The sequence below is a fragment of the Hyposmocoma kahamanoa genome, unplaced genomic scaffold, assembly GCF_003589595.1.
Source record: "Hyposmocoma kahamanoa isolate Upper Pololo Valley unplaced genomic scaffold, ASM358959v1 102, whole genome shotgun sequence".
Classification (NCBI taxonomy): Eukaryota; Metazoa; Arthropoda; class Insecta; order Lepidoptera; family Cosmopterigidae; genus Hyposmocoma; species Hyposmocoma kahamanoa.
Window position 1 is genome coordinate 9199309 of NW_020653337.1, and position 22524 is coordinate 9221832.

Below are 22524 nucleotides of genomic sequence, written 5' to 3' on the forward strand. Positions count from 1 at the left end.
GTTAAGGGAATAAGTCGAATTATGTCTTAAAGTTTGTTAACATAAGTTGTGTTATTACCGTTAAGCATTCATAAACTAAAGTTACGCAATCCGAAAAAACATTAAAAATATATACATAGAAAACATGATCAACCAATAATCAATAAAATAATGGTTTTTGTTGAAAAGTGTCGATTTTAAGTTATTCCCTTTTTCACTGGAGGCACTGAATTATGGGTCTATCTATCCGATCTATACTGTGGGCACTGGATGAGGAGGTCCCAGATTCTATTCCCGGTAGGCCACAAAAAGAACTTTTCTAAATTGGCATGGTCTGGATGTTCTAGGAAGTGCCCCAGAGTAAATTCCGTAACGCTGTTACTCATAGCCATGCGATTTTTTTTCACGCACTCTCTCCCCTTCACTAATTTGAGACTAGGCAATAATTGTTGTGGCTGTCTAGCACAATAAAAAAATTGTTTCAGTATACAAGTCTTATAAATTGTTAATTAAACATTCTCAATTTGTAGAATTACTTGACTCAGTAACTAAAAGGTATGGAATTCAATATTATCTCCATAATTATCTTTACATCAATTATCAAACTATGTCTGTCAACGGGCAGCGCAAATTTAATTACCTATCGATTATTTAATAAAAGATGTGATGGCTTGCTGTGTTGAATATGTTACGTAAGCTTGCACTTTACGTCCGGCCCGACCTCCAGAAGGTCTCGGGGCACTCCTTTGGCGAAGAGGCGCGGTAGAGCGGGCAGGTCGTGTCTCATATTGGAAGTGAAAGTAAATGAATGGCGGAGGCTTAATTAGAGAGGAGACCTGCGGCTGCGCCAGTCCCTCTGACACCGCCACGATCATCGCTCGTGCCGCGCACCACCCGTCGTCACACGCGCATCCGTTCGCACGCAAGCGCATCACAGAAGTCGCACAAGTTACAGAGGTACGCGCTGCACTAACGATGCACCTCTCCCAAAGTGAAAACGACGATTATTTTAAAACGATGTTCAGGCAAAATGTGTGTGGAAACTTTATATTTAGAAGAATTAAAAAGTTTCGGATCAAACTTTTTGCCGCTGATCTACATACAGTGCAAAACGCGCAAGTGCAACGATAAGTTAACAAATAAAATTTAAGTGAAGTGCTTTGATTTGCAAATAATTACAGATATCAAATTCTACATTAAGAATCATTAAGGACGTTGTAAAATTTACACTTATATTTTTCCCGAACATCGTCATTCAAGTGCCTGCACGACAGTATGCAACTTTAGCACGTAAAAATTCTTCGAGAAAGGTTCACTGATACGCTTCTAGTTTTAATCGTTTCGTTAAGTATGCGTAAGCGTCATGACGAGCGCTTTCGGTTACCATAAAATGCGTTCCAAATCGTCGATTTCTCGCGTTGAGCACCTTTTCACGCAAACGGTTAAACTCGCAACAAGGAGGTCAGCGAGGCGAGCTTTGCTTTCACAAATATAACAAAATAAATTCATCTCACGTATCGATTGTCCTCGGGCACTCGTGATCTGCATAAATAAAAGAAAGCGAGCTTGTAAGACGGACCTGTTCACTGACCACTTTTGTCAATTTTAATAACAGTCTATAGATAACGGAACTCAAAGTAGGTAAGTGCTAATTGGATTAGAGTATCTCTGCACATTTCTTGATTAACGCAAAACTGATTGCAATAGATAGCTCGCTCCATAGTTTAATACTCTGGACGATTTTATAATACCCATATCAGAAAACAATATATTCTCATAAGCATTATCTTGTGAGAAATTATGTGAAATGGGAAAATGACGTCAGATTTAAAGACTGTCATCTTCGCTCTCACCAGCCACGCCTTCGACGACGGATGAAAGTTTTCTTTGCCTCAACATTCCGTTGAGTTGTTTAAACTGCACCTGTGTATACCAATATATACGATAAAGCCTTTTTGAAAGAAAGAACCAAGAAATCCATATCAAAATTTACGACAATTTTTTCTGAGACTATTTTTAGTATGCAATTCTTATGAACAAAGCAAATGGAGTTGTTAATAATCGATGTTGAAAACTTTATTATTAATATTTTTCCTAAATTCACACAGATGAGCCGGCACACGTACCTGGCAGCAGTAGCCTTCCTGGCTGTGATCTGCATAGTCAACGCCCAGCGCCGCCTTGCCCTACCCGACCCAAGAAGTTGTGCTAACAGTACGTAGAGCAAAAAAACAATCTCACAATTACAACAACATATGACTAACAACTACTAGTAGTTAGTATAAATAAGAAATATCTTTATAATTGTCTCACTTGGTCGACTTGCAGAATCAGGAGATGTTGTCCAATGTCTTGATTGACCTTAAGCCCTTACCTACAAAAATGTTATACGATGCCTATAGGAAGATACATGTCGAAAGATTATCCATAAAGCAGAACCACATGACTGCCGTCGACGAACTAAAATGCGGCTAAGTGACAAGTGGTCCAACATTCGTTTTAAATGGCATAAGATAGAGCTCAAAATTATCTATTTAAAAACAGTTAAAGTTATTTAAGGAATCGGGATATCGGAACTTACCCTAATTATAATATACATAGCTAAAATATTATTACACAATTTCATATTCTTTTGTCACATAGCCGCGTTTTAGTTAACGTACGGCTAATGAGCAATAAATAAATAAAAAAAATAACGAAAATAAATAACTGCAAAATCCTTGCCTCGTCATAACTTGTAATCAAACCAAAAAGTTTGCATTGTTCAAAAACTAAGTACATTTCCACGCGAAAAATCTACATACCTACTACAAATCTATATACTACTATTTAAACTTCCTAATAAAGAAAATGAAAAGAATTTTTTTTTTCAATTAATACAGCCAGGTTTTGACAAGAAAGAGAGAGAGAGAGAGTGAGAGCAAAATCTTGCCTTTTACAGCATTCTTTGAAGTATAGTAATTACAGCTAGGTACTTTCCACTCTATATTTCAATATAATTAAGCACGAGCAATAATCTCAAGATACAATCGTGTAACATTAGTCCAAAAAGACATGAACAGAGTCATTATAGACTAGGCAAAATTTTTGAGAAATTTCCGAAACGGCGGCATTATGTATGACAATTGTGTAATTTCACATTCTTTTACAAAAGGTTTAACAACTTGACGCTTGGATACAAATTCAAAATATTCTCACTTCATGGGTAAACTTGAAATCGTCACATTTATTATAATAAGTACTTACTTAATATAAGTAAGTACTTAGTACGAATAGTAAGTAGGTACTATACGTAAAGCAGATTTATTATGCCTTTATGTATCATTCTTTTTACTCAGGTATGTATTTTTACCCGACTTCAAAAAGGGAGGAGATTCTCAATTGGACTTATATTTTCTGTGTATGTTACGCGATTAGTCCATCATTTGTGAACCGATGTGACGATTCTTCTTTTCGAGTTCTTAGGTTCTTTAGATTCTTATTTTGTTAAAAAAAAGGCACACCAGTATTGGTCCCATTTAAATTTGAAGAAAATATTTCACCTCGAATGGTGGCAAACTAGGGGATGAATCGTTTCGAGGACTTTCCGGTAACCGATATCAATAAAACTTGGCAAATATGTAGTTCCACGAATTTACGATTTCAATACTAGTCGTAAATCCCGTAGGGGCATGGCGGGACGAGTAAATAAAGTTAATCGCTTATTCGTTTTCAATTCAATATCATACGGATATAAATTAATGCTTAGCATAGGTCGCGGGGTCATGTTCCAATACGTGTACACACAGTATCAGACACAAGTTTACGTGACTACTTAATTGTAATATGTTTTTAAACTATATTTACAAATAAAAGCTGCGTGAAAAGTGTAAATACACAAATATGAACAAGCTTCATAAACTTAGTTTTCAATTACTTTAAACAATACTTTATGTATGCGAGTCAAAATTCATTGGAGGCAGTACAAAAACAGGTAAAGAAAAGGCAAAAAGTACTATTAAGTGTTTTATAAAATACATTTGCATAACGATGACGGTGGCTTGTAGCGTAATTAGTTGCTCTGAATGGTTGCTTACTAACTTAGTTCCTGTCTGTAACAATGTATGAGCTTTTTATAGTAACTATTACATCATTTTCATTGTACGTTGGTGTCATAATTGCATGTAAATGTATCTTAGACCGTCTGTACACTTTAAAAGGAGCAATGTAGTTAGTTGTTAAAAGATGCCTTGATGGTCATATGACTCGGTAATGGTAGTTCACCTTGTCGACGCTTTACCCTACATGACCTGATGTTCTTTCTACACTAACAAGTAGTAGATATGTTCTACGAGGTGTTTGATGTACATAGCAAAATGTTGAGGTCGTACGCCAATTTACCTTGTCGGTAAATTATTTTTAAGGTCCAATAATTATTACTTATGCCATGTCAAGGAAATGTAAATATTACCATTAGACGACGAGTAGTGATGACTCAAAAGTTTACTAGACGGTTTGCTTGATAATATAAGTGTAAAAGATAATCTACCGACTACGATAAGAAGAGATCTGGCAGCCGGTATCTAAAGCATACCAAAACATGTCTATAATAATTAAGAGTACAAGCATGTTTTATGATGATTTAACACAAGATTTCCTCTCCAAATATTTGTGTTTTTTATTTAATTGTGTTTAATTTTGGTATGTTGACCTCTTCCTATAATAACTAAAAAATGTTGTAAAGAACAGTTTTGAAGTTTCAAAAAAGTAAAAAGCTACGAGGAAAATGAAACATGTTTCAAAATAGAATTAAATATATATATCACAGTTGAATTTTTCAAAGAGTGGGTTTATAAAGAAGTGACCGGTCACCTATTAAACTTTTTTTCTTAAAGCCCCCCGTAACCAGTATGTATGGCAGTATTTACAGTGTACAGTACCGTATTAGGTTGAAATTCTTGATCTTTCACCTTCTGATCCTTGTCGGTTTAAAGTTATGAGCCGATTAACACGCAACATAAAGTCCGTTCTGGGTAAACATTAAAAATAAGTACGTATACTTATTAGTTTTGAGAAAAAGTTTATACTTATCGCACATCTACAAACAATTTTCTGCGTCGTAAGTAGTTCTTGAAATTATTGTAACTTATTTACTATTCATAAAATAATACTCCAAAACATTTTGGTACTTATTTATTGTTGCATTCCCATAAAATTGCTTGCTTTCCTTAATCTTTTTCGTGACATAATCAATAGCGCATGTTTCGTAATGTTTGTGTTGTACGAGGTAAGAGGTGGTTAAAAAATATGACTTTATGGTTAAACAACTTTCACCCTTCAATATTTTACTCTCACATCAGTGACTACTTTATTACCTACCTTAAACCACAAATAGTTAAGTAACGATTTGCTCATACAAGATAAAAACGCTTTATCTTCTGTGTTACAATTTATTTTTCATACTGTTCTGGGAATTAGGTAAACTGAATTGAATGCTTTCGCAATATAAGCCCGCATGAGGTGCGCCTTTGGTGCGATGGGAGCGTTCGCTAACAATCGATCCGCATTCATCGAAGGTACTCAGTACAAAACATACAAAGATCCTTTATGTGTACCGTACGATTACCGCGCAACTAATGTAGGTGACCTGTTGAGTTGTATTACGATTTTTCCCATTATAAGGTCACCTTTGGAGTGCCAGTTATATTAAAAAGCGATGTATACAATTATCTGTAGCTGAGGTAAAGAACCTTAAGTGCCAAATAGTAATTTTTACTGCAGAGAGTTTAATGGGAAAGAGAAACGGATGGAATGGAAGAAAAATAGTGGATAACTAAGTGAGAGCACCGACTGTACACTAAAGCTTTGTTTGCAAAAACATCTAAATTCCAAAGTATGAACTTAAGGTCCCTTACTATAATTAAACAAACAAAAGATACGCTTAGGTATATTAAAAAGGCGAAAGTTCGATGTTGCATAGCAACATCCAGTAGTTCATTGATTCAACCAAGAGTTGAAATCCAAATAAAACTCTACATTTTACTAGTCTGATGCTCAATAGGAAAAATTAATATTTCGGTTCATTCTTAACCAATTGCTAGTTATAATAATGGGGCTATGTCCAGTAAATCTTCTTCAAACTACGCTATACTCTACACTTGATTATTCGAATAAGTAGAAGATAATATACAAATGACAAACTTGACATCGAGATATTAACTTCTTAATTTCCTTAAAACATCGTAAAATAATTTGTTAATTTGATACATAGGTGCATAAATAAGTCATGAACCCTTGTGAGATTCAAGGTTGTATTTGGTTTGCGTAATATATTTGAAAAATAGCTGATCATCTGGAGATTTTAATTGTAAATTTAAATTGATGTTTATAACGAACGGGATTTAATAACATATGAATACACATTTGGTCTGTAGAATACTCTTTTCTTTTAGTGGAATTACATTTTCCTAATTTTGTTGTTTTTTTTATTTAAGTTAAGGATTTCTATGTGATCAGGTTACATGAGTTGTTCCGTCTGTGGGTAAAGTCTAGCTTAATTCATGCTAAAAATAGGTAAACAACACGCTTGGTTCTTAGTAACAGAATACTAATTGTCTGCTGTTTTGGCAATGTTGTTAAAGCACAATCCCGACAACTTTCTCCGCGAGATGTTTACGTTGTTCACACCTCTTTGTGCTTTTCAATAGCAAGTATAGTATGACGATCGTGTCTCATTGACCGGTTACGTCAATTACGTAATTCTACTTCCACGGAATATAAAACTTCAATAGCTATGCAAAATTACTACAATGTTAAATTAATTATTTTATTGCAGTCTCTCTCGCACACTCTACGTTACGTAAAATGACATTTTCTCGCTTTACGGAAGATTATCAGATAGTTCCGGTAGTATGTATGTTTGGAAGATGTGCGAACACGTCATGCATTTTCGAAGACATGTGGGAGAGAGGCCTAGAATGTAGACTTTCTATTAGTCGTTACGAAAGAGTCGCTCCATTAAACAACCTGACGATGAGCCTGTTTTGATTGCATGTCATTTCATGGGTGATAATGGGTGGCATTAGAGTGAGAGCTTTATTGCCGCGTAATTGAAATATTCTGTAAGTAGCTATGATTGAATAATCTAATCTTGAATACTAATCGTTAATTATTGCAAAAGTAACCCCCACATTTTGTTTATTTCTTAATGTAAAGAGGGAGGCAAACGAGCAGACGAGCCACTTGATGGGAAGTGATCGTCGCCCATTTGCAACATCAGATGAGCTGCTTATGCGTTGCCAGCCTTTGAGAGTCCTATAAACACATTTTTTGAAGAACCCATGTCATCATTAAATGTCATCGCGCAAAGGAAATACTTCAGGAGGAAGATCGTTCCATATCTTACAGGTTTGAGGAAGGAACGAACGAGATGCCCGCGTGGTCTTACAACGCCAGGCATCTGTGATCAGATGTGGAGATGGACTCTACTATTTTGGCGGGAGGTGCGATGGTGGAAACGAGACGGTGGCACCAGTTCAAACAGTTCCACAGAGCACTAGACCAAGTGTCCCAATACTCTTAGAGATGGCAAGGGCAGCGCTCTGTAACTTTGGCGCACAAATGGGGGTTTTTTGCAGTAAACGCGCAGACTTATGTCTTTGCGAGGTTGAATTGGACCAGGTTATCTTTCGGTCCCATTCAGATACCTGCTCTAAAGAATCTCGATTTTGGACACAAGTTGCAATCTGTTTTGTTCCACTTGCGGATGATATTTGTGCGAACTGTACAATAGGCATCATCGGTACTGTCATCCGCATAGCAATGAATGTTACTACTTGATGAACAGGGTTGGTGATAGCTCAGATCCTTGCGGAACGCCGGCGGAAGGCGTTGATGAGCATGGTATCCGCGCACAATCCGTCCACAACGATTTTTATGCTCCACTCAGACAGAAAGCTGGCGGTCCAAAAGCGCAGAGCCCTTCTGGAAGCCCGTAAAATGGTAGCTTCGATAGAATCGTCTTGTGCCAGACCCGATCAAAAGCCTTAGCGATATCTCAGCGCACAACCATTGCTTCCTCCTTGCTCACGATGGCTGCTGCCCATTGGTGTGTGAGATACACAACAAGATCACCAATACCACGACCACGGCGAAAGCAGTACTGGCAGTCGTTAATTAGCTGGCGATCCTCGATATAATATAAGAGCTGGTTGTTTACTATATACTCCATCACCTTGGAGAACTAAGAGGTCACCCTACTTGGGTATGCGGTGAACGCAAGCTATCTTCCATGAAAACGACACTTTACCTAAGTGGTACGAAAACGCGAAGAGGTGCGTTAAGACCGGAGCCAGCTCGGGAGCGCACGTCCTGAGCACAATAGCGGGTACGCCATCGGGACCACTGAACTTCCTGACGTCGAGTCGAGGGCAAAAAGAGCACGCCGCCGTAATACACTTTGCGTGAAGCGGATTTCGGGCAGGCGCACTTCTCGAAGTCCTGCACTTAATCCAGAAGTACGTCTAGTATTATCTTCATAGTGTGGTAATTAAAGACCTACCTTAATGGTGATAGTGATCTTGTGTGGACTTCAACAATTGATTTTTAATAATACAGTAGGTATAATACGAATATGACATGACTTTTAGACTCATTGCAATAATCACCGATTCCTTTGAAATCTGTGAGAACCAACACAAATGAGCGCCGTTGTGTAAAACTGTGAACGTCAAGGCGTAAAGATAAACACTATTTCGAAATTATGACTACCTAACTCTGTCGTCATTGAAGTTTCAATATGCTTTTGTACAAAGTGCTTAGTGGTCTGTAGCTTACATACAATGTGTTACAACACTTGCTAATGTGTGTTTTGTTCTCCTAATCTCTCATAATGTGCTACATGGATACAACACCTTTTTCAAAACCGCATCCGCAATAACGGACGCAAGCAATATACATTTGTTCAATAGGTAATTAACTGCAGAAAAGAATTTTTTAGAAAATCTAAAGTAGGTACGTTATTTTTAATCTATTATTCTAATTTGTGTGCAGGAGTCAGACACTCAACATACCGCGACGCTCGAGGAGTGTTACACTCGTACTTCTTCAGTTGGGAACATGCACCAACCCGCAACCTAGAAGTGGATTGGCTGGATGCCAGGAACATCTGCCGGCGACATTGCATGGATGCCGTCTCTCTCGAGACCCCTCAGGTAAACGTTTGTACCAATATATTGTGCTTTAAATCGCAATAAAGATCTTAAGGTGCACTGCCACTGCGCCCGTCACCCTGAGACATAAGTTGACGAGTCCTATGTGCCTGTAATTTCATCAGCACCAAACCAGAAATAAAATAGACTAAAAAATAATAGAGTCTAAACTAGGTAAGATGGCAGTACTTCTCTGGACGAACTCTTTCACAGGGAGCTCTACTGCTACTATGTTTTAACTGTTGCTGCTTGTTTTTGTAAACCACTCACCCACAGGTGGTCACAAACATTTATCACATACTTAGCCATATTTAATATCATTGTAATTAAAACATTTTCTAACAATGAAACGCGTTGATGGAACAGTCAAGGTCTTTGAACATAAAAACAATTGTTACTATGCCACGAAATGGACCTCAACACGGTGTTTTGTGCTCTTTAATCTACAGCAACATCAACATACAACAAACTATGGACCTTGAAACATTCAGATCATTAATATAGTACTAGATAAACGCATTTATGTACGCAATTCTCTCGAAGATATATCACGCAACAGGGTCAATCGTGATGATGCGTTCACTTTCAGTATCATAGTATGTACTACGTGGGCATATTTAACGTGCAGTGTAGCAATTTGGACCAGCAATTTGTATTTCGTAAGGACAAAATAGATTGCCGCAAAAAGTGCCGTACACTATTCACCTCTGTGACGAGACGAGTGACGTTCATTCATTACCGTTTGATGATCATGTCACGAATAACTGAAGTGACTTTATTGTTAATTTTATTACGACTAAACATAAAGATTGAAGATTCCGGAATGGGGTTTACGTCGGAACTCATATACAATAGCACAAAAACCACTATATACCTAACTCGTTTGTTTATGCGTTACGTAGTAATTATAAAAGCCATATAAAAACAACTTATAAATGAGTTACTCGATGTTAGTTCGTGTTACCTTTGTACATTTATTATCCAATTGTTTGCACTTATCCGGGAGGCAACAGTGGAAAATGAGCATATTTTCTCTCAACACTTCCTGTCACCGTCGCGGTTGTAAGTTTTGCGATAAGTATTCGAGACGGTAGTGGTGGGAGTTTCGAGGCGCAATACATCTCATTGTTGCTTTTACATACCGTGTTCCGACATCCGGCATCGCGTGACGATTAGTGCAAAGCGTATTCACCGAGTAGAGTTATTAGACTTACATCAATTATGCATTAGGATAGAAGATTGTTTCGCTTTGTAGAGCGTTGAAGGCGTCGCGTGAAAGGGGTGCAACGGCCGAGTGCGCTATGTGGAGGCTTGGGGCCGGGGAAGTGGCACGTGGCACACATTCCTGTTGCAGCCGTGTTGCCCACTTTTCGTGCCGGACGTCGACTTCCCGGCGATCGCTAACTACACAACCTTATTATTGCTTGCTTGTTTTGCTTTTTTTACGACAATTTCACTTCTCAGATGACTATTAATGTTATTGCCAAACAGGATATGACGTAATGCAATTTAATGTAGATTATTCATGCAAATAACTTTCGGAAACAGTAGTTTGCTTATTGGCTTGGGCAAATTTGTTCTTTAACGTTAAAAAAAATCTATTTGATTAAAAAACGACCATATACATATAAGTAGTCTTAGCTTAAAGTCGATGACCGCGACCGTGACACTGTTATTTCCTTGTATGGTAGGTTAAGCAGGCTAAGCATGTGGAGCATAATTCTTCGCGGTCATAACGGGTAACCAGATCTGCGTTACGATAGCCGTATTACATTAAGCCCGTAATACTGGGCTCTTTTTATAGTTTGCCTTAAATGACAAGAAATAAGTTTCTGTAAATTCCGTAAAGTACCTACTGTATTAACGATTTAATTTCTTTTTTAGGAGAACGAGTTCATAAAGCAGAGAATTGCTCGCGGTAATGTCAGATTTATCTGGACATCTGGACGTAAATGCAACTTCGCGGGTTGCGATCGCCCCGATCTGCAGCCCCCGAATGTGAACGGCTGGTTCTGGTCCGGCTCCGGCGCCAAAATTGGACCTACCACCCAGCGCAACACCGGCGATTGGTCCTTCACTGGTGGCTTTGGACAAGCCCAGCCTGACAATCGTGAAGCCGCCCAGGTAAGTCATTAAATGGTCAAAATAGGATTGTTCTTTGACAATGCTGAACACAAAGTTGTCTTCTACCTTTGCCAACCAGTTCGAAAAGCTCTTTTATTAAAAAAAAACTAGAGATGTAATTAAAATAATTATTCATAATGAAGTTGTTATGTGGGTCATTTTGTATTAGGTGGACATCGAAAGTTGCTGTAGAAAATTGCATTTGTCGTGATTCATTGATGAATTCCATCACGTCTGCGTTAATCAAGTTGAACGGCACTCGTGGGAAACGAGAGAAAATTGCTGCTGCGGTATTTGATGCGAATTTTGTTTCACAGGGCAACGACGAGTCGTGTCTATCGATCCTGAACAACTTCTACAATGATGGTATAAAGTGGCACGACGTGGCCTGCCACCACGTCAAACCGTTCGTCTGCGAGGACAGTGACGAACTCCTCAACTTCGTGCGTTCGCGCAACCCCGGCCTTCGTCTATGAGAATTTCCATCCCTTACCACACGCCCTCTAGTATTTTAAATGGCTGGCATTGTACAAAAACCAAGTAGCTATCTACTTAAGTTATTTATTAATTTAATATAATTTAATTCACTTTTGTTAGGTACCTTATTTATGTAAGGGTTTCATCAAAAATGTAAATTTCTTTGTGACAATAAAACGTGAAGTATTAATAACTATTTAAGTATGTAGAGTGTAGACTCAACTAACATTGTCCATGCTTGATTGTAAACTGTCACATCTTGAAGGTCAGTCATCCTTTCAATCCTTAAATCTAAAATTATGCTATTGCTTTTGTAAAAAGTCTTTTTGCACAAAATAGGATTAACTTTTAAGAATTATATAAATAAAAAAAATAAAAAATTACTATTTTTTTTATTCCAATGAAATTACTAAATCCAAAACTTAAAAATAGTCAGTCATACATTCCACAAAAAACGCAGAAAAAGTTTTTGGTCCTAGTAACATACAAACAAACACATAAATATGATAGTCAAAACGATTAACTTAAAAACTAACACGAAAACGATTCCAACAAGCGTACAAATGCAAATTTATACATTAAAACAATCCTTTTCAGGATACAAACAAACCTTAGCAATAAGTATACGATTACAAAGAAATAAAACGTATTTTTGTATCACTCGTATTAATACATGGTGAACAAAATCAAAGGATGATATAAAAACTGCCAATGCCAAGTACGAGGCAGAATAACTCTCAACATTCTAAAACATACCGTTTTACTTGCAATCGTTTACAACTTCAAATAACGTGATGTAATAAACGTGTTTATTGCTTTTTAAAATGTTATAGACGGAGTAAAATTTGAATAGAGCTTTCAATGTAGTGAAAGTTAAATTGTTAATACTCTATAAATAACTGGTGTTTTTGAACTTATACCATTAAATTGTGATTTCATTTAAGCGTGCTATCTTTTTGTATCTTTTTATAATTGGGATTTGGCATTCCACACTATATTGACATATTCTTGAAACTTTCAGCATGCCTAATAAAAAATATTTTATAGAAAAATACATACGGAATGTACGCTTCACTTGAAAAGTCGAGTACAGATACGATATAATAAACCTAACATATGAAAAGAATCATTTGAAATTAATAGAACAAGGTTAAAGGTACGTACGTAATGTTTTTTTTTTTTCAATTACTTTAAATGGTAGGAAGCAAGTAACGTAAACTACAACAAGTAATTTCAACTATTGTCTAATAACGACATAAGTCAATATATTCAAAAATACATCTTAATTGTCGTCCTACATTCAGTTTCCGTATCCCTTGATCCTAAATGATTTTCTACTTAAAGATTTCAGATGGGATGAATGTGCTTATGCCATATAATTATGTATAGAGCAGGAACCACTGGCAACAGAAGAGTACCACGACAATTTATTTGAAACTGAGGTCTTGAATTGTGGGAAATTGCATGTACTCCTTGCGTCTCTAAACACGTCAATTGTTACGTACACGTCACCAGTTAATTTAAGTGGGGCTCTATATAGCAGTAAATATATAGTAAAGTTACTATAATTCCTTAAGGCGCTACGTAGACAACGTGACGCCAATTCTATTTTATTGGCAGTGCAAATGAATCCCAAACATAGTTGTATTTGATTAGCATAAGCCCAGATATTATATAGGACTTGACAGATAATAAAGTCATACGTCGTCGTGATACTAAAAACGTTTTTATGAGGTCAACTTATAATTTAAAAAATTGTAACTACTTACTATAAACGAATGACGTTTGTTTGAAAATCCGACTTTTAAACAAAATAACAGAAATCATGACACAAAATAGCAGAAGCGTGAACATAAGATACAGCTCGGAAGTCAAAATTATATTGTAAAAGGGTCAAACTAGACATATCGGTGCGCATCGCCTCCGATGAGGCGTGACGAGAATTGCTTCCTATAATAAAGTATTATGATTGTACCAATTGTCTCTGGGGTACTTCAAAGTCGAGTTTGACTTGTTAAACGTTATTGTTAAAGTTCTTGGCTTATTATATGAAACCAAAATAACAATGATTAATTTTATTTGGATATTGGACGCAAACATTTACAGATACCCTTAAACAATAGACCGTCCCGTTTACACTTTGTGTGTATGTCAAATCCACACAATATGTGTCACAAACACCCACACATATTATAACTTAAAATGCATGTTATAAGTATTGGACATATTGAACCTTACCTTACACATTGCGCAAAAAACAACAAGAAGATTCCTTCCATTTTCAATTAAAAGTTTTGCTTAAAATACAGTGTAATTTTTTAACTGGGACAGTATGGAGAAATCCGAAACCATATATGATATAGGGAAACTGTTTTAGGAACCTAGAGGTATTTCTTTGTGAAAACAAATTTGACATAGTAAATTTTTTAATCAAGCTTGAGTTGTCCATAAAAATAAATAATATTGACAATATTTTTTTCATGCTGATTGATTCACTTCCTTATAAGGATCATTTCATTGTAACGAAAGAAAAAAGTCGGGATAGCAGAAGTCGCTCAAATTTAATGAAATGTTTCTTCATGATTCAATGGTTCCTAAGACAGTTTCCCTGTATTTCCTATGGTTTCGGATTTCCCCATACTGTCCCAGTTAAAAAATTACACTGTATATGACTCATTTAAAAAAATAACACTGTATAAAACAGTTTTGTGTTCATCATGATGAACACAGAAAATGAAAATTGGCTTAAAGTACTGCTTTGGCGTCTACTGTTGGCAATAGTCTTCTTCAGTGTCACGCAGAAAGACAGCTAACGTCGCCAAGTATAGACGAGAGTAAGGGTTTGTCTCTGAGTGCAGCGGTCAAGTCCGACTCGTCCCATTGCAGGCGTAAGCGGCGGGTGCGAGCGGCGCCCGTTCCTCCGACGCGTAGAGCCCCGCGGGCTTCCAAAAGAGAACACGCTCCGGCCATCTCGCTTAGGTCTAGGGGCGCTATATTGCGAGCTGCCGCCACTCTGTATGACAAACAACGTTATAAATTGCCAATGACCAGAGTTCAGAAAAGGTAGAGTATATTTAACAAAACAAGAAGTGGATAATACTTCACTCTGACGGCCGGAATAATTAAAAATTAAAGTAAAAAAAATCAAAACAAGATAGTTCTATTTTTACTTCTAAATACATAATTAATAGATTAATAGAAGAAAACCTCGAAGTGCTTTTTTTACCGTTCAAAACTTTATTTTACCGTTTCTTTAAGTATGTGGTGCGGGTACATTAATGTACTACAATAAACGCAAAATGAGTAATACCAAGGAAAATAATTTTTTGTCTATAGTCTTTTTATAGCTCTTGGTTAGTAGATATATTTAAAAGTTTAGCGCAACGGATAGAAATAATAGATGGATTGGATATAATCGATTTGCATACTTATTTTCCTAGCAGCCTAAGCCGGTAAAGTGTTACACACTCCTTAAATGACAAACTTTGTGGGGATATTTTTAAGTTATGCAAACATTTGCGAGCATGTTTGAAAAAATTAAATTGCTATTCCGCAAACCCAGTGAAGTAAGAAACACGTGTCGGGTATACTTTTGGTGGTTTGTGACTGTAGTTGTACTTGTGCTATTTATTTTATTACTTTTTCTGCACGATTTGACCTTCACTGGGTTCGCAGAGTAGCAAATTAATTTACTTCCATTTTTATTCTAAATACACTACCGTAGTGAAGTAACTTCTTGATATGCTTTAAAATAATATACCAAAAATATACGTGTAATATCCTTGAAGTTTAGGTAAATATACTCTGCCTGTGCCTACTACTCTGCTGACTACTCTAAAATATTATGACACTTTATATATATAACTTATTCTAGGGATATTTTATTGTAGAATCATTATTGTGCAGATAATATATTTTTACGTTTGTTTACTACGACAGACGTTTTGTTTAAAATATCAAGTGATGGGGCGAACAAGTCGGACGCCTGGTGCAAAATGACACGCCTGTCCATAACAGTTCCAGTGCCACTCAGGAGCTTTAAATCGCAAAAATATGAGGGACACTGCTACCGCGCCTGTCACTCTGAGATATAAGTTGACAAGTCCCATGTGCCTGTAATATCACCAGAACTCTTTCAGGTTGCTTACATTACTACTTGGCGGCAGAAATAGATAAAGTGGCAGTACGTTTCTGGATGAACTCTTTCACAAGGAGCTATCTATATTAAGGAAAACTATCGATTCATCAAGAGGAGCAAAGGGTCAACAAATAGCCAGTTCTAGAAATCATATTCTATAAATCGCTTCTTATAATGTCGATGGCATATTTTATACTTATACTATTGTGGCCCAAAATTCAGCCACGCCGACTGCGTCACTAGTAATATGCATGAATGAATGAATGAAATGTGAAATTGTACAAATGACCGGTTTTAATAACGACTGATTCTTTAATTAAATCCGCTCGTGGACAGTTTCGAATACGACAGTACGGGGTCCCCGTATCGCTTTATGGATTTCAAAAAACTAACTACGGACTATAAAGTGCGATTTCCAAGTGCATTCTGTGTAGTTGTAGCTTACTGCTTCTTCATAAAGAAGTATCAATAACGTACTGACAAAATTAAATGATTTACATTTCGTATTACGACACAAGGAAAAGCACATTTTTGTGTGCAGTACTATTTAAGTGTGTCCATGAACGGGTTAATTCTGTATAACATAATTATTAGTACAAAGATCGAACACTTAGAAAAAAATCCTTCGATCCGGCCGGATTCGAACCGACGTCTTCTAGCAAACCTTGCCAGACGCTATCCCATCTAAGCCACGGAACGAACCAGCGGACCTCACGAGTTTTTCTATGTACTTGTTGTAGGATCTTTGTATTTTGGTTTATAACGACTTTTTAGCCGTAGCGTCATCTATGAGAAATCTATGAAAGTATTTCGTCATCCAGTTAGATACTTTTACAGCTACCAGCCCTGGACAGGGATGTCGCTATTAAGTTTTCATTAAATTTTTATTAAATTAATATTAAGTAATTTTTTTGTGATATTACTTCACTAGTTTGTCATAATTATAAATACAAAGATGGAACAGTTAGAAAAAAACGTTTACACACCTCTTATATACGTCATGAAGTTTCCCCATAACAATGTCCTTGCTTTTTCCTTTAGTAAGCATTAACATTAAACTGCATAATATCAACTTTTGTTGCATCGGAAATCCTTCATCCACGTCGCTTTCCATTTTCCTGGATCCTCCATAAACGTCATTGAGTACTTCTAAAACTTGTTTGATTTCAACAGTCACTGTAGAGTCCATTAGCATTGAATCCACAGATTTGTTTTCTGAGAATTTGCTGCGTTTTGCGAGCTCTATGACTCGCCGTCCTATGTCTAATGCTCGTCTCATATCCCCAGATACTGCAGCAATTTTTGCTGAAAAGGAAACAGACGACTGAACTTTTATTTTAAGCGCATAACAAGTATCATATTTTGTATATATTGTATACATTGCGTATACATATTATACATATACCAACCCGTAAAACATATTTTCCCTAAATGGTCCTTACCGCCCCAGTGGGCGCTGAAGAGTCCTATGGGTAGAGGCCTCAGAAGCAATTGGGGGGCGCTGATGCTGTCTAGGGACACTACATTTTTTTTGTTAAGTTAAATAAATAATACTATTTTTTTTCATGGTGGTGGGCATTGAAATTTTTTTCATGCCTAAGTGAGCGGTGAGTCAAAAGTTTGGGAACCTATGCCTTAAAACATCAAATGGTGGGCACGTGTCTTTAGGCCACAGTTGACTATTATGGTTGAGAACTTCAGACATCTTGAGAAAGTTTTCTAAGCCCCTTTGTAATATGTAGGATTACACATTCTTATCAGTGACGAAGATATAGTTTCTGACACCTTTACACTGAAACTAACTAAAAACGTAAAAAATATATTTTACCTGCAAGCATCTGCAAAGCGATAGGCGAAAACAGCTTCGTCTTGTCTTCACTAGCCAATACAGTTGTAAATATATTTATAATCTGTTCCTTTGTATATGGCGCGAAGTGCAAAGTGCGCGGGCGCAGGGAACAACGCGCTTGTAACCTTGGCAACGTACGTTCTGTCAGATCTAGAGCGTTTGCTATACCAATTAGTACAATGTGCGAATTTGCTAAGGCAGGCCATTCGAATATTGTGTATAAAACTGATTGCTTTTTGCTATCCAGTTGATCTATTTCGTCGAGGACCAATAAACTGCAATAAATAAAAATTGAATATCAGCGTACTGTTCATTCGTTATTGGTTTATTTCTAAAATTATGGTCCTGTCAACAGCACCAGCAGGCTTAGCATGAGCCCGAAGGCAAAAGTTATACCTTCTTCGAACTTCTCTCGAAAATCTCGAGTAAATTGACAGTTCGAAGAAGAGATAACTGATAACTTTTGCCTTCGGGCATGAGCCCGACAATAAGCCTGCTGAATTCACACTTTATTTGACTTTGATCCGTCTTATTGCGAGTGGCATAAAGTCGCGGATAGTGCAATAAAGCGTAACTAGCATTGGATTATGAGTTTCCATGTCGGAAATGTAGGGGCCAAATGAAATCCGCGTAAATGTCGTGGCAACCATATAGCCTCATTTACGGATACCTATTATTATCCGTCCGTACACAAGTAACATAAATTAATGCTTACTGTGCAAACATTTACGTCGTACCCATTAAAATAACAAAGTAATAACGTTAAATCCCTCTGCTGTAAAATTTGGTTTAGTGCTGATAGGCGCCTTTTACCAATACTAGATGCGCGGATTTGCACTATACCTAGCCTAATGGAATTCAAACGTTAATTATAAGAGATATACCGTTGTCGGAATGCATAAGGAATGTTGACTTATGTTAACGATGTTATTCAATTTCAATTGTTCAATTAATCTTAAAGCTCTATTTAGAAAAAAGTTCGAAGGACTAGGTCTGTTATGAGATTACCCTGAAGTACTTATCTTCATTCTCGGCAACCTTTGACGGGGCAAAAAAGGTGTTACAAAATGAGAAGCTTACATCATTTTATGTTTCTTGTTCAAGTACTTCTCAATGGCAGCAAGACAAGCCTTCTCGGTGGTGCCTGCTGTCTGCAGCTGCAGTTCCTTGCAGATCCTGTTGTAAATGCTCGTGGCGGACTTCATCATAGTACAGTTCACGTACACTTGTTTGTAGCCTTCTTGGAACTAAAATACATATTAATAATAATAATAATAAAATCATTTATTTCCAATCACAATGGTATTGATCTTATAATAGATACATACAGAAATTGAAATGACAATTCTGTTTGACCATTGTGAGAGAGCGGAATCTGTACTAGGATACCCTGTGTTACAGTATTCCGACCCCCCACTCTCAGACTCGATCTAGAAATATGTGACAAAGGTGCAGTTAATAACTATTAATACTTCACAACAAAAATAATAAAAAGAAAAGAAAGGATAACAAAAGTTAGAAAGCTAAATCAGTACAATACGTTGTAATGTGTAAATTGTGTGTGGCTGTGTGTGTTTGGGTGTGCGTGCGTGCGTGCGTTCGTGCGTGCGTGTGTGTGTGTGTGTGAGAGAGAGAGAGAGAGAGTCAGTACGTAAGTGTAAGTATAAAAAAATAGTAATAGAAAGGAACATTTTATTTTATTTTCAATTATTCCTGCATAAATTATTGTATGTTTTCGAGTTCTTAGGTTTACGCGATTGTTACACATAGGAAATGAAACTATTTTTCCGGTTTTAAATCGCGTATATTTGTTTTTCAAACAAACCAAAGTTTCGGGCACTTTACAGGTCCCATGGTCACGGTTGAATAGTTTCATTTCCTGTCATTGACTTACAATTATATGGACGTCGGGTCCGCGCTAAAAAGTGTCCGAACTTTAGGTCGTTAAAATCGTATACAGAGCGTCATTCACGCTTTAGTCTTCGTTTGTTCGACTGACAGCGAAGCAAGCAAAATTAGACAGTACTGCGATGACATTACAATTTAAATTCAACGTTTTAGCTTTTTCATATTCCTTTACATGTCACTACGTTTAAATAGGTTGACTTGGGACTTTTTTCGTGGTTTTTGTATTAGATTAGATCCGTCGTCCATTTATTTGTAAGTCAATGTTTCCTGTATTTTATGTTAATTAAAATATTTTATTATTGTATTGTTTTTAGCATTATTTCAGTTTCCTCATACGATTTTAGTGGTAAGTACTTAGTGACTGTTAATGTACATTCTTTACGTATTTTTGAGAAAATGTCAATGGCTCGGTATACATTATTATACAACATTGGTCTCAAAAATAGTTGATGTCGTTTTGCGAATGACGAACATAGTTCAGTTCTGAAAATTGTCTTTCCGTCTTATTTTTGCCAGTTCTAACGGATCGTACGTTGTTTTTGCATGGCTATCTAGTATAGACTTGAGTACAAACAATTGGCGGACTGTCAGCACTTTTATGTCTGCATATATTTGTACGGTTGGGTATGTACAGCGTTTGCACAGCATTACCTTCAGTACCGCTCGTTGAGCTCTTTCAACATTTATCAAGTAACGTTTAAACGTACCTCCCCATGCAGTAATGCAGTACGTTACCAATGACTGGCATAGGGCGAGATAGGTCATTTTGAGTAATTTCAGCCCATAAGCGGATCTTAGACGCTTAAATACATAAGTTAGCTTACGAATTCGTTTAGTAAGTACTTCAGTATGATGCTTCCACGAAAGTGTCTAATCGATATATACGCCAAGATATTTTTTTATTTTGCTCTTGTTCTAGAAAAACACATGAACATGTATCAGGATTGATAAATGATGTAAAAGTATGAGCCTTTATATGTAAGTTAGAAGGTTGAAGGCGTTCTAGCTTTGTAAATGTAACGTATTTCGTTTTATTTAAGTTAACGGTGACGTAACAAATTTTGCCGTAGCCACTTCATAACTTGACCGACCTGCGTTTCTACTGTACTAGTTAGTTCGTCTCACGACAAGCTCTGGAAATCCAAAGTTGTATCGTCAGCGAAAGCAAAAACTTTACCCTTATCCAGCTGAAGATTGCAAAGATTATTTATGTAAATTAAGAATAAGCTAGGACCAAGAACGCTACCTTGTGGCACCCCGTAGTAAATACGTTGAGTATCGCTTACAATATTGTTGATTATGACCTGTTGTGTTCAATTGTTAAGGTAATTGGCAAACAAATTTAAAGCTTATTATCTTATGCCTATTTTTTCTAGTTTATTCAAGATTAGTGGTACTGAGACAGTATCAAAGGCCTTAGCTAGATCCAAAAATACTGCTAAGCATTTCTTTTTTCGTTCTAATTGTGTAACTATGTATGCAACTAGGTCTTTTACTGCATGTTCAGTAGATTTTCTGGAAGTAAAACCGTATTGATTATTAGGGATAATATTGTATTTTTGTAAATAATTCCTTAGCCTTTTATTTATTAAGCGCTCTAACACCTTAGATAGCGAAGGTTAAGTAGATATGGGTCTGTAGTTAGTGATACTGTTTTTGTCCCCAGCTTTAAAAATAGGTTTGACTAACGCAGTTTTGAAACAGTCAGGAAATATACCTTCTATGAAACTCCTATTGCATGTATGCGTAATTGCGGGTACAAGAACATGAGAAGCCATTTTAGGGCCTTTGTAGGTATGTCATCAATACCTGTAGCCGGACTATTTTTGAGTTCCATAATGGTACCATGGACTTTTTGAAAATCAGTCTCGGCCAGATAAAAAGAGTTAGAGACGGTTACATCCGATTCATTTGAGTTGAGGGGAGAATCTTTCATGATCTTCTCAGCAAGATTTTTTCCTATATTAACAAAATAATCATTAACTTTATTAATTGAGTCATTAGGATTTTCTGTAAGATACAGAAGTTCGCTAGTATCGTTAGTCCCTGAACCTAGCTTAGCAACATTTCGGATTACATTCCACGTCTGTTTGGTATTATTTCTAGCTGTTGAGAATAAAGTCTTATTATATTCACTTTCCACTCGTTTCAGATCATTACAAAAATTTCTGTATCGCTTATAAATTGTAGTAATTGTTTTCTTTTCAGGATATTTTTTTGTTTTAGTATGCAGTTTGTCGCGATTCCTTATACACTGTAGCAAACCCGGCGTTACCCAAGGTTGGATAATTGCTTTCCGGTTTGCTGTATTTTTTATTTCGGTATTTTTATGGACAGCATTTTTTATAGTGGTTAGCAGTAGTTTGGTAGCTGTGTTAGTATCATTACATTCTAGAATGGGGCTGAAGTCTGTATTCTCTAACTCGTAAACCACACCAGTAAAATCTATACTTTTATTAATAGACGGAGGTTTAGTTATTTGGTTTCTTTTATCGACGCTAAAAATGGTAGTGTCAGATCACAATCTGTCAGGGTAGTACGTATGACGGCAGTTGATGTATTTAGTTCAGATTTTATTAAAATGTGATCTAAGCAGCTTTGTTCCCGAGTAGGAATCATGTGTCCCGGGACGAGTTCGTGAAAACTCAACAAATTTTGATAGTCGTTAGAATGGGTACTACTTTCTAATATATTTATATTAATATCCCCAGTTAAGTACACATTTTTGTACCCGTTCAGAGACTGTAATGTGTCATTTAGTGACGTTAGAAAGTTGTCGATATTATGGTGCCGATAGCAGGTGGCCGATCAATTTTGATAGTCGTTAGAATGGGTACTACTTTCTAACATATTTATATTAA

At 36.6% G+C, this 22524-nt stretch overlaps 2 protein-coding genes across 2 annotated transcripts in view; one reads left to right on the forward strand and one right to left on the reverse strand.

Annotated features, from left to right (window-relative positions):
- Positions 1-768: 768 nt before the first annotated feature.
- On the forward strand, positions 769-12068 carry LOC113234856. The gene is made up of 5 exons (XM_026470381.1): positions 769-936; positions 2088-2193; positions 9010-9170; positions 11052-11291; positions 11609-12068. The coding sequence occupies exons 1-5, from the start codon at positions 784-786 to the stop codon at positions 11765-11767; spliced, it is 819 nt and encodes a 272-aa protein (XP_026326166.1). The 5' UTR covers positions 769-783; the 3' UTR covers positions 11768-12068.
- Positions 12069-14440: 2372 nt separating this feature from the next.
- LOC113233352 (protein suppressor 2 of zeste-like) overlaps positions 14441-22524 on the reverse strand; it is a 17241-nt gene continuing 9157 nt past the window's right edge. Inside the window, exons 6-9 of the mRNA XM_026468469.1 lie at positions 18836-19002; positions 17735-18030; positions 16893-17211; positions 14441-14781 (exon numbers count right to left, since the gene is read on the reverse strand). Coding sequence (XP_026324254.1) covers positions 14562-14781; positions 16893-17211; positions 17735-18030; positions 18836-19002 — 1002 coding nt within the window. The 3' untranslated portion in view covers positions 14441-14561. The remainder of the gene's footprint in view (positions 14782-16892; positions 17212-17734; positions 18031-18835; positions 19003-22524) is intronic.

Bases quoted from the DNA above. Each gene is read 5' to 3' on its own strand.
- LOC113234856 (XM_026470381.1), top strand. From the start codon at position 784: ATGAATGGCGGAGGCTTAATTAGAGAGGAGACCTGCGGCTGCGCCAGT. The intron at 2,194-9,009 runs GTACGTAGAGCA...ATTTGTGTGCAG, and splicing joins CCCAAGAAGTTGTGCTAACA to GAGTCAGACACTCAACATAC. The intron at 11,292-11,608 runs GTAAGTCATTAA...TTTGTTTCACAG, and splicing joins ACAATCGTGAAGCCGCCCAG to GGCAACGACGAGTCGTGTCT.